This window comes from Rhodnius prolixus, unplaced genomic scaffold (genome assembly GCF_049639745.1).
Source record: "Rhodnius prolixus isolate KJV_2025 unplaced genomic scaffold, Rpr scaffold_10, whole genome shotgun sequence".
NCBI lineage: Eukaryota > Metazoa > Arthropoda > Insecta > Hemiptera > Reduviidae > Rhodnius > Rhodnius prolixus.
Genome location: NW_027411615.1, coordinates 14,476,345 through 14,491,688, shown reverse-complemented (window position 1 = coordinate 14,491,688; position 15,344 = coordinate 14,476,345). Strand labels below are relative to the sequence as shown.

Genomic DNA, 15,344 nt, shown 5'->3' with positions numbered 1-15,344 from the left:
AATAGGTCGCAATAACAATAGGTATAAGAGTCTTTTGTTTTGTAGGTTGAGTTTAGATCGTTTGTCAAGTAGTCTGGTGAGAAGTTTGTAGCGTTGCTTAGTTTCTTGTCTTTTCAGTCTAATATTATAAACTTAAATAAAAAATACTAAGTAAGTATTTTGAATCCTATTTGAAGTGAATAGTTTTAAAATGGAAAAATCAAACAGAATGTGCTGGAAAATTTAGAATGGTCCTATGTATAATCAAATCCTAAATATTTAAAATCTAAACTTCTTTTTGAAAAAAATTGGCCAATTTAGCTAGCGAGTGGAAGATGGTTAACTTAAAATATTGGTAAATAGATTTTAAAATGATTTTTGGAATACCATCCACATTCTTCTTTTGCATCAATCGTTGAAGTTGACGCTATATGGAGTAGCAACTTCAAAATAACCTTCCATGTTTTCTAATTTACAGCTACTTTTGCTCCTCTATTTTTTCCTATCAACTATCCTGTATTTTGAAACCAAATTACTGAGAAAATGTTTGTTCTCACAACAGTCTAGAATGAGTTGATCTGTTTTTAAGGAAAACAAAAAAAACTTTTAAAAAATGTAAAGCTATGTTTTCGTCAGTTCTGTTTGTTTTCTGTCAAAGTACCGTCTAAGGATGGTTCGTTCCTAAATGTTGCTCTAATGTACCAACAATTATTATCACATTTACAACACTCTAACTAGCCTCTTGTTCTTTTGTCTGTAGCTCTTCTTAATATTGAACTTTCTAGAAATAGGAACATGTTCTCTATCCTAATAAAGTTTTAAAACGTGCTCGCATTTGAATAATTAAAGCATTTAAATGCTAATACTTAAGCATTTTGTCATAACTTCCTTTTTAACATTTAATAATAGGGTGAAATAAATAGTTGTTTTTGGAAGGGAAATGAAGTTACCATCTACAAGATGTAAATGATTAATTGCAGTAATTGTTCATAATGTGTATACGAAATTAGATCTGCTTTAGAGGTGACTAGAAGGGACAAAAGGAAAGTTTTACGGACTTCCTAACATTAAAATAAACGGATAATGAAAATTAATCATTTTCCATTAGCATAACTTCAATTACACAAAGGGTGCACTAACAACGCGGTTATGTTGCTTTCAGAGGTTCTTCCTCTATCATAATTTGTGATGTCTAAAATTTCCAGATATATTTGCTTTCCCAAAGACAATCAAGTGATGTCGTTTTCAATTTAAAGAAACCTAAAGAAAATTTGGTTTCCCGGTCGGGGGATTTCCATTAAAATTGGAATTTTAGCCACATATTGTTTACATTTAACTGTAAATTGGTATTGGCCGAAGAACATTATAGGATACGAAAGGTCAGGAGAAAAATACTTACAAGAGAGGAAGGAATGATTAGGATATTAGGAATAGTCGGGCACTTCAGGAAGACGGAATTCTAGAATTGGTTTTTAAGAGTTCAGCGCAAATTTTGGAGTATCCAGAATAATTGCGCATCGCGCTGTCATATAGTTAAAATATTGCTTAGTAGCAATCGAATGGTAAAGATATTGTGAAGTATAGATAAACTATAAAGCAGAGTTATTTGAAAAAATATGCTACAACATTCCGATAGTTTAACTCCTACATCACTGTTCATTATTTTTTGGTGACTGAATCATAGTTTCAATAGGATGAAAAATTAATGCCAGTTTCAGTCATGATAAACTTTATTATGCCGAGCTTTCGACCTAGGGTGACTAGGTCATCTTCAGGGATGTGGAACATATTTACTGTGTGTTAACAATTATATTACAATGAATATGTATAATGTAACGAAATTTACAAAAATATTTACCTGTTATTTACAATATACTGTTTTACATCATTAGAGAGTTGGCGTGTCTTCTGTCTTGTCTGTTCATGTACTGAGTGTGATCGGTTTTATCTGTTTGGTTGTAAGAAAGTCAGTGTTGCCAATTGTCAAGTATTTTGCAGTAAGTTGGCGTATAACATATGTTGTTTAAATTGTTGGTGTCAGTTTTGAAATTTAGACTGTTTTCGGTCTTAGATATGTATAACATTTCTAGCACACTTTCCTTTTTTTGTGAGTTGGTTTCTGATTTAAGTATCTTTGTGTTTGGGAAATCGAAAGTGTGATGATTTTCTGTGCTAAGTACTCCTATATCAGTTTTATATCTGTTTATAACTAATATTTAACATTGAAAGATTAATTTTAATAAAGAATAGCTGATTAATTAAGAAAAGAGAGTAAAGATAATGCATATGAATTTATTTAATTGAAGATTTTATTTATTCGACGAATCTGTTATTGCATGGCAGACTAACTTCTTTTATTATAATTAAATTTTAATCCCCCACACTAGACTTAAAAGAACAGAACTGAACAGACGCTATCGACTACTTAAAAGACTCTTAGACGACTGATCAAAACTCTCTCTGGAGAACAAAAGACTAATTTAAACATGGAATAGACTAATATGCGTATGGAATAGAACTGTGGGGTTCAACCAAACGCTCCAATCTCTAAAGGATTCAATCGCTACAATCTAAAATTCTTCGAACTATTGTACACGCTCCTTTTTATGTCTCCAACTTGACTATACACACTGACCTTAACATTCCTTTTGTCACACAAGTCGCTAAAACAAGATACAGAAAACTCCACTTCAACCTGCAATCTCATATAAATCCTCTAGCTAAAAATCTTTCTTCTAGAACTCTTCCTGACAACCCGACAAGACGCCTTAAGAGACAGTGGCCTCGTGATCTCCTCTCAAGTGAAGAGAGCGACTAATAGCCTATTTTGGAGTGTAACCGCTGGGTAACTTCTCCACTCGTATTCTTCTGTTATTTGTTGTTACTGTTATCACTGTTACTTATTATAGCGCTAACGCGCTGATTGTAGCAAAAATAAACGAAAAAAAATAATCAATTTTTTTAACATAGTCTTAGGTTATTTGTATACGTATTTCGTTTTAGTATTATTCTTTATTATAATTTCCAGAAATAACAACCTATTGAAATCATCGTCGGTGGATATTTTTTCCCTATGCTCCAATGAAGTACTTCTTTTATTTTCATTAACCGTATTTAGTTTTATATTTTTACAGAAAGAATACTTTTTATGTTTTAATTTTAAGCGATTTGTTTTTAGAGGATTAATTTCTGCTATTTTTTAAAAAGCTGCCCTATACATTTAAATAGAACAATAACTACAAAGGGATAACTTGGAAACTTGATATAAAATTACAGAAAATAAATCACAAAGATAATGAAAATTCAAAATAAAATAGATATCACTGTTATGCTCTCAGCTGATCCAGATCCAGTAATCTCTCACAGAAATATGCAAACTATGTTACAAATTTAGAGAAATGGTTTCGTAAGTGGAGAATAAAACTAAACGGAAATAAGTATCGGCTTATTACTTCCACTCTTCGAAAAATAACACTGCCTCCTCTATATTACAACCAAACTCCTTGAGAGGTTCATTGATTAAAAGATTAACATGGAACCTACTACACATTCCACTTAAACAACAAGAAATGAACACATGATATAGACAGCTCAAAAGACTATTATTAGACTACAGATCACGGCTATCTCTAGAGAACAGTCTCTTATACAACAGTTTACTTAATAAACCAATATGGACACATGGCATCAAACTACCAAGCGGCCTAACGTCCTAAGAATTCAAGCCTCGCAATCAAACATTCATCCCAGAATTATGGATGGCCCTTTTTATGTAACGTACTGCAATCTTTCCGCAATATAACCTCAATCCGCAACAAGATATTTCACAATAGCCTATGGATAGGCCGGAGCCAAATATTAACAGTAAAACGATTGAAATCTCTTTTGGGAGCCAAATTTTTGTAATCTTCAACTATATAGGTACATAATTATTAACTTAATTAAGGTACTAGGGCTTAAAAGACTAACTAGACCATCGTTCAAATCTTTTACTTAATAACAAACGATTGATATACAATTCTATACTAGAACCCGCCTGGACGTACTGGTATTGAACAGTGGGGTTCAACAAAACGCTCCAATCTTCACAGAATTCAATCTCTTCAGTCTAAAATTCTTCGCACTATTGTTAACACTCTTATGTTTCAAATCTAACCATCCACACAGACTTAGGAATTCCGTTTGTAAGTCCAGGTGGCTCGTACTCGCCAAAAAAACTTTCATCAGAACTTGCACTCTTATTCCAATCCTCTTGACCGCTATTTATCATCTTATCACCTTCCAGATCATCCTCCCAGGCGATTAAAACGCCAGTGGCCACGCGATTTTCTCTCTTCTGAAGAGAGTAGCTGATCCTGGAGACGACTTAGGGAGTGTTATCACTGGGTAACTTCTCCCCTCAATTAGTGAGTTTGTAGTGGTGTCAGTTATTGTCATTGTTTCAAAAAGTGTATCTAGCACTGTTGCAACTTAACAAATAAATTAATTATAAAAAAAATAGTAATTAAGGTACTGCTAAACTTGTCTTTGCTGAAAACGCCCTCTATCGGATTTAGGTGCATGTGCTGGTGTCGACTCCTTCCAGCTCTTCGATCCACCCTCGTTCTTGTATACTTGTTTAGTCTATCTCCAATTGTTCATCTCACGTCTAACGAAACTTCTTCAAAAAGTAGACTTGCCCAAGCCGTAAAACCGACTTTTGCGCAAGGTATTTTGTGGAAGAGCCACATTCAAGGTGGCAAAGAGCCGCAAGTGGCTCTCGAGCCGTTGTTTCCGACCACTGGCCTATCCGCACATTATAACGACTTAGTCGGTCACCTCTCTTCTAAAACAATTCTTGATAATTCTCTTAGACGTCTTCAGTGTCCATGGCCTAGTTATTTGCTCGAGCAATTGAAGTGTGTTAAAGCATTCAATCTCTTAAGTCTCTCAATTGGGCAGCAAATCCCCACATAGTTTGTACAAACCACTGTAAGAAATAAAACAAAATTTAATAATAAAATATTTGTATTAACTCCAAGAAATTTAGAAGTACTTCGTTTACAATATTTCTTCCTTCATTATAATATTATTAAAAATCTTTTATAAATCTTATAGAATTGTTGAAACATATCCAGATGGAAGGCGATAAAATATCTAAAAAAAAAAATCTTCTAAAAGATTCAAGCTCGGTAAATAGTGGTTTTGCTACAGCTGGCGGTTGGAAAGAGACGTTGGGCCTGCTGTAGACCGTTCTTGACAACACACAATCTTGACAACGATCCAAATGCAAAGTAACTGTTTGCACAGATATCGTGGAGATCTTTCTTCAAGTGAAATATCTTTTATCTTTATTTAGATAAAGAATCCTATTTGCAATGTTATACTCTTTTCCTTAACATTAGTTCTTAAAATTTACACCCAAAAAATATATATTATTATCATTGTCCATCCACGACACCTGATTGGTAGTTGGACGTAAAGTCCGCCTGAAAAAATAGGCAAATTACTTTACTTTATTATTATTGTTTCTTACTAATATATTTTTAACAAGAAAAGTTTCAGTTTATATGTACAATTGATTCAACGACAGTAATTTCAAAATCAATGAGAATCAAATATTTTATTAGTATTTTCTTTTTAGCTCAAAATTTCAATCAAACGAAAATGTTCAGTTTTAAATAAATATTTAATTGAAATTCATACACGAAAATGCTTCTACAATTTTAAACAAAATCCTCACAAAACATAATAAATATATAAAAAATCTATTCCACTTCTGTGGGGTGAAGTTGATCGCCTGCTCGTGGTGCCCCCTTGCGTTATTTAAACGGTCAACAGTGAACTCCAAACTGATTGGGTCAAACCATCAGGCCGTCTCAGGAAGTAGAAGTTTTAAAACGCCTACAAAACTTTGAAGGTGCTCCGAGGCAAGTGTAAAGGCCCAAATGAGGTAAACACTCCATTACTCTAGGGCAGCGTTTCCCAACCTTTTTTTGGCTCGCGTACCACTTGGTAGTACATCATGCTAAATTGTTCCACATCGTAAAAATGATTGTATTTCGTGAAATTTGTTATTATCATCTTTATTTGTATAGAGATACAATGTATCTGTTACAAAGGAGTCCCAAGTTCATGTTCACTTTATAAAGTTTGTAAAGTGTAAGATCTTAGTTTTAAAACTTTTTTTAAATAATTAAAAATTGCTAACATATTTTTCTCTTCAAAATTATTAATTAATTTACAAAGTTCTTCTTTAGGATTATTATATTTGTGCCCAAATCTTCTAAATTAATTTCTTTTAAGCATTCAACTGCCTCTAAAGTACCAATTAAATTTAATGTTGCTTGGATAGAGCTTACTCATTACAATCAGTCTCTTTAAGCAGATCTTTACATAGTTATCATTTAAGTTCTGTCACACGATAATTCTATTAAATTTTCTTTATCTTTTATTGATAATGATGTAGCTTTACCTAAATTTTCTTTATAGAAGGGGTTTCAAATCCAATTATCATTTGTGTTTTCAGGTTTTGGAAAATACTTCATGAAAGACAATTTTAATCCTGTAAAATGTGATATTATATTTTCTCCTAAATCTTGAGACAGACCAACCTTATTACTTAACAACTTCACTGTTATATTACACTATACTATATTATATTATTAATGAAAACAATTTTTATTATTATTAGAAAATAAATTTCTATGATATTTTGATGCTTTCATTTTTTTAAATTTTTTATGTCCGCCATTATTGATTATTTTTCGTGTACCACCAACCAGCAATTCGCGTACCACAGGTTGGGAAACGCTGCTCTAGGGGGATTGTAGGCCAATGCCTCACATCTCCGAAATCAAACTGACTAGAAGAAACCTTTACACCGCGAGGTTGATGAGGCAGAGACTAAGTAAGTATTCCACATCTGGATTTCGATGCTTCAATTACAAATGAAAATTTAAGATCTTTGTGATGGGCAGTGTTAGAGACATAAAATGGAGAATCCGTTGTCCTCACGATGTATTTTTGATTAAAAAAACTATATATATTTTCTTTTTTTTTGTGAATCCAGAAGTTTGATTGAACCCACATGTAGAATCTAAGCCAATTTCGATATAGAAACGGAAATCATAGCCTCCAATTATTAAAAACACCAGAACATTTCTCTACTAAATGATAAGACTGTCTCTAGAACTCCAAAAACCGTAACGAAGTAAGAAAACCAATTACCACACAACAAGTATTTGTACAGATTGTGCAAAACAGTTTGTCTAACAGCTTCAATCAAAATTGTCTTAAGTAGGGGGAAAATGGCGGTTCTGGCGCACGTAAAATGTGCACCTTTTTTGTGCAAGATGGCCACAATCCCCAATCCGCCCAACCCTACCCCACCCATCCTTATTGAATAAACATAGAATTTGAAGAGAGTTTAGGCCACGCCCCCTCATTATTGACTAATCATCGAATTCGACGAGGGCTTTAGGCCACGCCCCCTACCCCCTCCTTATTGATCAATCATCGACACACCTAAATTGTGCAAGATGGCCGCTCTCGCAGGCAATCAAAATTCGACGACATCACCTTTACCCCCATTTCACAGCAAAACCATGACCCAATAAAATTTCAACTATCAATATCTTCTCAACTAATGGATCTGTACACAAGAAAACTTCAGCATACGACTCAATAAAACCGAGTGTGTAAGAGCACTAAATTTCAAACAAATAATCTGTTGTTTTCTGTGGGAGTTATAAGGGTCCAATTACACAGCAAAACCATGACCCAATAAAATTTCAACTCTCAATATCTTCTCAACTAATGGATCTGTAATAAAGAAAACTATAGTATACTACTCAGTAAAACAGAGTGTGTAAGAGCACTAAATTCAAACAAATAATCTGTTGTTTACTGTGGGAGTTATAAGAGCCCAATTACACAGCAAAACCATGACCCAATAAAATTTCAACTCTCAATATCTTCTCAACTAATGGATCTGTAATAAAGAAAACTATAGTATACTACTCAGTAAAACAGAGTGTGTAAGAGCACTAAATTCAAACAAATAATCTGTTGTTTACTGTGGGAGTTATAAGAGCCCAATTACACAGCAAAACCATGACCCAAACAAATTTCAACGCTCAATATCTCCTCAACTAATGGATCTGTACTCAAGAAAACAATAGCATACTACTCAATAAAACCGAGTGTGTAAGAGCACTAAATTTCAAACAAATAATCTGTTGTTTTCTGTGGGAGTTATAAGGGCCCAATTACACAGCAAAACCATGACCCAATAAAATTTCAACTCTCAATATCTTCTCAACTAATGGATCTGTAATAAAGAAAACTATAGTATACTACTCAGTAAAACAGAGTGTGTAAGAGCACTAAATTCAAACAAATAATCTGTTGTTTACTGTGGGAGTTATAAGAGCCCAATTACACAGCAAAACCATGACCCAATAAAATTTCAACTCTCAATATCTTCTCAACTAATGGATCTGTAATAAAGAAAACTATAGCATACTAAATTTAGTGCTCTTATACACTCTGTTTTACTGAGTAGTATGCAATAGTTTTCTTTATTACAAATCCTTTAGTTGAGAAGATATTGAGAACTGAAACTTTATTGGGTCATGGTTATGCTGTGTAATTGGGCCCCTATAACTCCCACAGTAAACAACAGATTATTTGTTTCAAATTTAGTGCTCTTACACACTCTGTTTTACTGAATAGTATGCTATAGTTTTCTTTATTACAGATCCATTAGTTGAGAAGATATTGAGAGTTGAAATTTTTTTTGGTCATGGTTTTGCTGTGAAATGGGGTGCTAATAACTCCCACAGTAAACAACAGATTATTTGTATGAAACTTTCTGCTCTTACACATTCCGTTTTACTGAGTAGTATGCTACAGTTTACTTGAGTACATATTCATTAGTTGAGATGATATTGAGAGTTGAAATGTTTTTGGGTCATGGTTTTGCTGTGACATGGGGCCCACAGTAAACAACAGATTATTCGTATGAAACTTTCTGCTCTTACACACTCTGTTTTACTGAGTTGTATGCTATAGTTTTCTTGAGTACAGATCCATTAGTTGAGAAGATATTGAGAGTTGAAATTTTTTTGGGTCATGGTTTTGCTGTGAAATGGGGCGCTTATAACTCCCACAGTAAACAACAGATTATTTGTATGAAACTTTCTGCTCTTACACATTCTGTTTTACTGAGTAGTATGCTATAGTTTTCTTGAGTACATATTCATTAGTTGAGATGATATTGAGAGTTGAAATGTTTTTGGGTCATGGTTTTGCTGTGAAATAAGGCCCACAGTAAACAACAGATTATTTGGATGAAATTTTTTGTTTTTACACACTCGGTTTTACTGAGAAGTATGCTATAGTTTTCTTGAGTACAGATCCATTAGTTGAGAGGGTATTGAGAGTTGAAATTTTTTTGTGTCATGGTTTTGCTGTGAAATGGGGCTCACAGTAAACAACGATTATTGGTATGAAACTTTCTGCTCTTACACATTTTGTTTTACTGAGTAGTATGTTATAGTTTTCTTGATTACATATTCATTAGTTGGGATGATATTGAGAGTTGAATTTCTTTTGGGTCATGGTTTTGCTGTGAAATGGGGCCTTGATAATTCCCACAGTAAACAACAGATTATTCGTATGAAACTTTTTGTTCTTACACACTCTGTTTTACTGAGTAGTATGCTATAGATTTCTTGAGTACAGATCTATTAGTTGAGAAGGTATTGAGTGAAATTTTTTTTGGTCATGGTTTTGCTGTGACATAGGGCCCACAGTAAGCAACAGATTATTCGTATGAAACTTTCTGCTCTTACACACTCTGTTTAACTGAGTTGTATGCTATAGTTTTCTTGAGCACAGATCCATTAGTTGAGAAGATATTGAGAGTTGAAATTTTTTTGGGTCATGGTTTTGCTGTGAAATGGGGCGCTTATAACTCCCACAGTAAACAACAGATTATTTGTATGAAACTTTCTGCTCTTACACATTCTGTTTTACTGAGTAGTATGCTATAGTTTTCTTGAGTACATATTCATTAGTTGAGATGATATTGAGAGTTGAAATGTTTTTGGGTCATGGTTTTGCTGTGAAATAAGGCCCACAGTAAACAACAGATTATTCGGATGAAATTTTCTGTTCTTACACACTCTGTTTTACTGAGAAGTATGCTATAGTTTTCTTGAGTACAGATCCATTAGTTGAGAAGGTATTGAGAGTTGAAATTTTTTTGTGTCATGGTTTTGCTGTGAAATGGGGCTCACAGTAAACAACGATTATTGGTATGAAACTTTCTGCTTTTACACATTTTGTTTTACTGAGTAGTATGCTATAGTTTTCTTGAGTACATATTCATTAGTTGAGATGATATTGAGAGTTGAAATGTTTTTGGGTCATGGGTTTGCTGTGAAATGGGGCTCACAGTAAACAACGATTATTGGTATGAAACTTTCTGCTCTTACACATTCTGTTTTACTGAGTAGTATGCTATAGTTTTCATGAATACATATTCATTAGTTCGGATGATATTGAGAGTTGAAATTTTTTTGGGTCATGGTTTTGCTGTGAAATGGGGCCTTGATAATTCCCACAGTAAAGATCAGATTATTTCCATGAAACTTTCTGCTCTTACACATTCTGTTTTACTGAGTTGTATGCTATAGTTTTCTTGAGTACCTATTCATTAGTAGAGATGATATTGAGAGTTGAAATGTTTTTGGGTCATGGTTTTGCTGGATATGGGGCCCACAGTAAACAACAGATTATTCGTATGAAACTTTCTGCTATTACACACTCTGTTTTACTGAGTTGTATGCTATAGTTTTCTTGAGTACAGATCCATTAGTTGAGAAGATATTGAGAGTTGAAATTTTTTTTGGTCATGGTTTTGCTGTGAAATGAGGTGCTAATAACTCCCACAGTAAACAACAGATTATTTGTATGAAACTTTCTGCTCTTACACATTCCGTTTTACTGAGTAGTATGCTACAGTTTACTTGAGTACATATTCATTAGTTGAGATGATATTGAGAGTTGAAATGTTTTTGGGTCATGGTTTTGCTGTGACATGGGGCCCACAGTAAACAACAGATTATTCCTATGAAACTTTCTGCTCTTACACACTCTGTTTTACTGAGTTGTATGCTATAGTTTTCTTGAGTACAGATCCATTAGTTGAGAAGATATTGAGAGTTGAAATTTTTTTGGGTCATGGTTTTGCTGTGAAATGGGGCGCTTATAACTCCCACAGTAAACAACAGATTATTTGTATGAAACTTTCTGCTCTTACACATTCTGTTTTACTGAGTAGTATGCTATAGTTTTCTTGAGTACATATTCATTAGTTGAGATGATATTGAGAGTTGAAATGTTTTTGGGTCATGGTTTTGCTGTGAAATAAGGCCCACAGTAAACAACAGATTATTTGGATGAAATTTTTTGTTTTTACACACTCGGTTTTACTGAGAAGTATGCTATAGTTTTCTTGAGTACAGATCCATTAGTTGAGAGGGTATTGAGAGTTGAAATTTTTTTGTGTCATGGTTTTGCTGTGAAATGGGGCTCACAGTAAACAACGATTATTGGTATGAAACTTTCTGCTCTTACACATTTTGTTTTACTGAGTAGTATGTTATAGTTTTCTTGATTACATATTCATTAGTTGGGATGATATTGAGAGTTGAATTTTTTTTGGGTCATGGTTTTGCTGTGAAATGGGGCCTTGATAATTCCCACAGTAAACAACAGATTATTCGTATGAAACTTTTTGTTCTTACACACTCTGTTTTACTGAGTAATATGCTATAGATTTCTTGAGTACAGATCTATTAGTTGAGAAGGTATTGAGTGAAATTTTTTTTGGTCATGGTTCTGCTGTGACATAGGGCCCACAGTAAGCAACAGATTATTCGTATGAAACTTTCTGCTCTTACACACTCTGTTTAACTGAGTTGTATGCTATAGTTTTCTTGAGCACAGATCCATTAGTTGAGAAGATATTGAGAGTTGAAATTTTTTTGGGTCATGGTTTTGCTGTGAAATGGGGCGCTTATAACTCCCACAGTAAACAACAGATTATTTGTATGAAACTTTCTGCTCTTACACATTCTGTTTTACTGAGTAGTATGCTATAGTTTTCTTGAGTACATATTCATTAGTTGAGATGATATTGAGAGTTGAAATGTTTTTGGGTCATGGTTTTGCTGTGAAATAAGGCCCACAGTAAACAACAGATTATTCGGATGAAATTTTCTGTTCTTACACACTCTGTTTTACTGAGAAGTATGCTATAGTTTTCTTGAGTACAGATCCATTAGTTGAGAAGGTATTGAGAGTTGAAATTTTTTTGTGTCATGGTTTTGCTGTGAAATGGGGCTCACAGTAAACAACGATTATTGGTATGAAACTTTCTGCTTTTACACATTTTGTTTTACTGAGTAGTATGCTATAGTTTTCTTGAGTACATATTCATTAGTTGAGATGATATTGAGAGTTGAAATGTTTTTGGGTCATGGGTTTGCTGTGAAATGGGGCTCACAGTAAACAACGATTATTGGTATGAAACTTTCTGCTCTTACACATTCTGTTTTACTGAGTAGTATGCTATAGTTTTCATGAATACATATTCATTAGTTCGGATGATATTGAGAGTTGAAATTTTTTTGGGTCATGGTTTTGCTGTGAAATGGGGCCTTGATAATTCCCACAGTAAAGATCAGATTATTTCCATGAAACTTTCTGCTCTTACACATTCTGTTTTACTGAGTTGTATGCTATAGTTTTCTTGAGTACCTATTCATTAGTAGAGATGATATTGAGAGTTGAAATGTTTTTGGGTCATGGTTTTGCTGGATATGGGGCCCACAGTAAACAACAGATTATTCGTATGAAACTTTCTGCTATTACACACTCTGTTTTACTGAGTTGTATGCTATAGTTTTCTTGAGTACAGATCCATTAGTTGAGAAGATATTGAGAGTTGAAATTTTTTTTGGTCATGGTTTTGCTGTGAAATGAGGTGCTAATAACTCCCACAGTAAACAACAGATTATTTGTATGAAACTTTCTGCTCTTACACATTCCGTTTTACTGAGTAGTATGCTACAGTTTACTTGAGTACATATTCATTAGTTGAGATGATATTGAGAGTTGAAATGTTTTTGGGTCATGGTTTTGCTGTGACATGGGGCCCACAGTAAACAACAGATTATTCCTATGAAACTTTCTGCTCTTACACACTCTGTTTTACTGAGTTGTATGCTATAGTTTTCTTGAGTACAGATCCATTAGTTGAGAAGATATTGAGAGTTGAAATTTTTTTGGGTCATGGTTTTGCTGTGAAATGGGGCGCTTATAACTCCCACAGTAAACAACAGATTATTTGTATGAAACTTTCTGCTCTTTTACATTCTGTATTACTGAGTAGTATGCTATAGTTTTCTTGAGTACATATTCATTAGTTGAGATGATATTGAGAGTTGAAATGTTTTTGGGTCATGGTTTTGCTGTGAAATAAGGCCCACAGTAAACAACAGATTATTTGGATGAAATTTTTTGTTTTTACACACTCGGTTTTACTGAGAAGTATGCTATAGTTTTCTTGAGTACAGATCCATTAGTTGAGAGGGTATTGAGAGTTGAAATTTTTTTGTGTCATGGTTTTGCTGTGAAATGGGGCTCACAGTAAACAACGATTATTGGTATGAAACTTTCTGCTCTTACACATTTTGTTTTACTGAGTAGTATGTTATAGTTTTCTTGATTACATATTCATTAGTTGGGATGATATTGAGAGTTGAATTTTTTTTGGGTCATGGTTTTGCTGTGAAATGGGGCCTTGATAATTCCCACAGTAAACAACAGATTATTCGTATGAAACTTTTTGTTCTTACACACTCTGTTTTACTGAGTAATATGCTATAGATTTCTTGAGTACAGATCTATTAGTTGAGAAGGTATTGAGTGAAATTTTTTTTGGTCATGGTTTTGCTGTGACATAGGGCCCACAGTAAGCAACAGATTATTCGTATGAAACTTTCTGCTCTTACACACTCTGTTTTACTGAGTTGTATGCTATAGTTTTCTTGAGCACAGATCCATTAGTTGAGAAGATATTGAGAGTTGAAATTTTTTTGGGTCATGGTTTTGCTGTGAAATGGGGCGCTTATAACACCCACAGTAAACAACAGATTATTTGTATGAAACTTTCTGCTCTTACACATTCTGTTTTACTGAGTAGTATGCTATAGTTTTCTTGATTTCATATTCATTAGTTGAGATGATATTGAGAGTTGAAATGTTTTTGGGTCATGGTTTTGCTGTGAAATAAGGCCCACAGTAAACAACGATTATTGGTATGAAACTTTCTGCTCTTACACATTTTGTTTTACTGAGTAGTATGTTATAGTTTTCTTGATTACATATTCATTAGTTGGGATGATATTGAGAGTTGAATTTTTTTTGTGTCATGGTTTTGCTGTGAAATGGGGCCTTGATAATTCCCACAGTAAACAACAGATTATTCGTATGAAACTTTTTGTTCTTACACACTCTGTTTTACTGAGATGTATGCTATAGTTTTCTTGAGTACAGATCCAGTAGTTGAGAAGATATTGAGAGTTGTAATTTTTTTGGGTCATGGTTTTGCTGTGAAATGGGGCGCTTATAACTCCCACAGTAAACAACAGATTATTTGTATGAAACTTTCTGCTCTTATACATTCTGTTTTACTGAGTAGTATGGTATAGTTTTCTTGAGTACATATTCATTAGTTGAGATGATATTGAGAGTTGAAATGTTTTTGGGTCATGGGTTTGCTGTGAAATGGGGCTCACAGTAAACAACGATTATTGGTATGAAACTTTCTGCTCTTACACATTCTGTTTTACTGAGTAGTATGCTATAGTTTTCATGAATACATATTCATTAGTTCGGATGATATTGAGAGTTGAAATGTTTTTGGGTCATGGGTTTGCTGTGAAATGGGGCTCACAGTAAACAACGATTATTGGTATGAAACTTTCTGCTCTTACACATTCTGTTTTACTGAGTAGTATGCTATAGTTTTCATGAATACATATTCATTAGTTCGGATGATATTGAGAGTTGAAATTTTTTTGGGTCATGGTTTTGCTGTGAAATGGGGCCTTGATAATTCCCACAGTAAACAACAGATTATTCGTATGAAACTTTTTGTTCTTACACACTCTGTTTTGCTGAGTAGTATGCTATAGTTTTCTTGAGTACAGATCTATTAGTTGAGAAGGTATTGAGAGTTGAAATTTTTTTGGGTCATGGTTTTGCTGTGAAATGGGGCTCACAGTGAACAACAGATTATTTGTATGAAA

At 33.7% G+C, this 15,344-nt stretch overlaps 1 protein-coding gene across 4 annotated transcripts in view; it reads right to left on the bottom strand.

Annotated features, from left to right (window-relative positions):
• The window catches only part of LOC141456643 (soluble guanylate cyclase 88E-like), a 145,751-nt gene that overhangs the window by 31,338 nt on the left and 99,069 nt on the right, over positions 1-15,344 (bottom strand). The window contains exon 6 of one of the 4 annotated variants that reach the window (XM_074132767.1): positions 3,874-4,948. The exons of the other annotated variants lie outside the window; for them this stretch is intronic. Within the exon in view, the coding sequence (XP_073988868.1) occupies positions 4,892-4,948 (57 nt within the window). The 3' untranslated portion in view covers positions 3,874-4,891. Of the gene's footprint in view, positions 1-3,873; positions 4,949-15,344 lie in introns of those variants that run through there. 4 annotated transcript variants of the gene reach the window in all.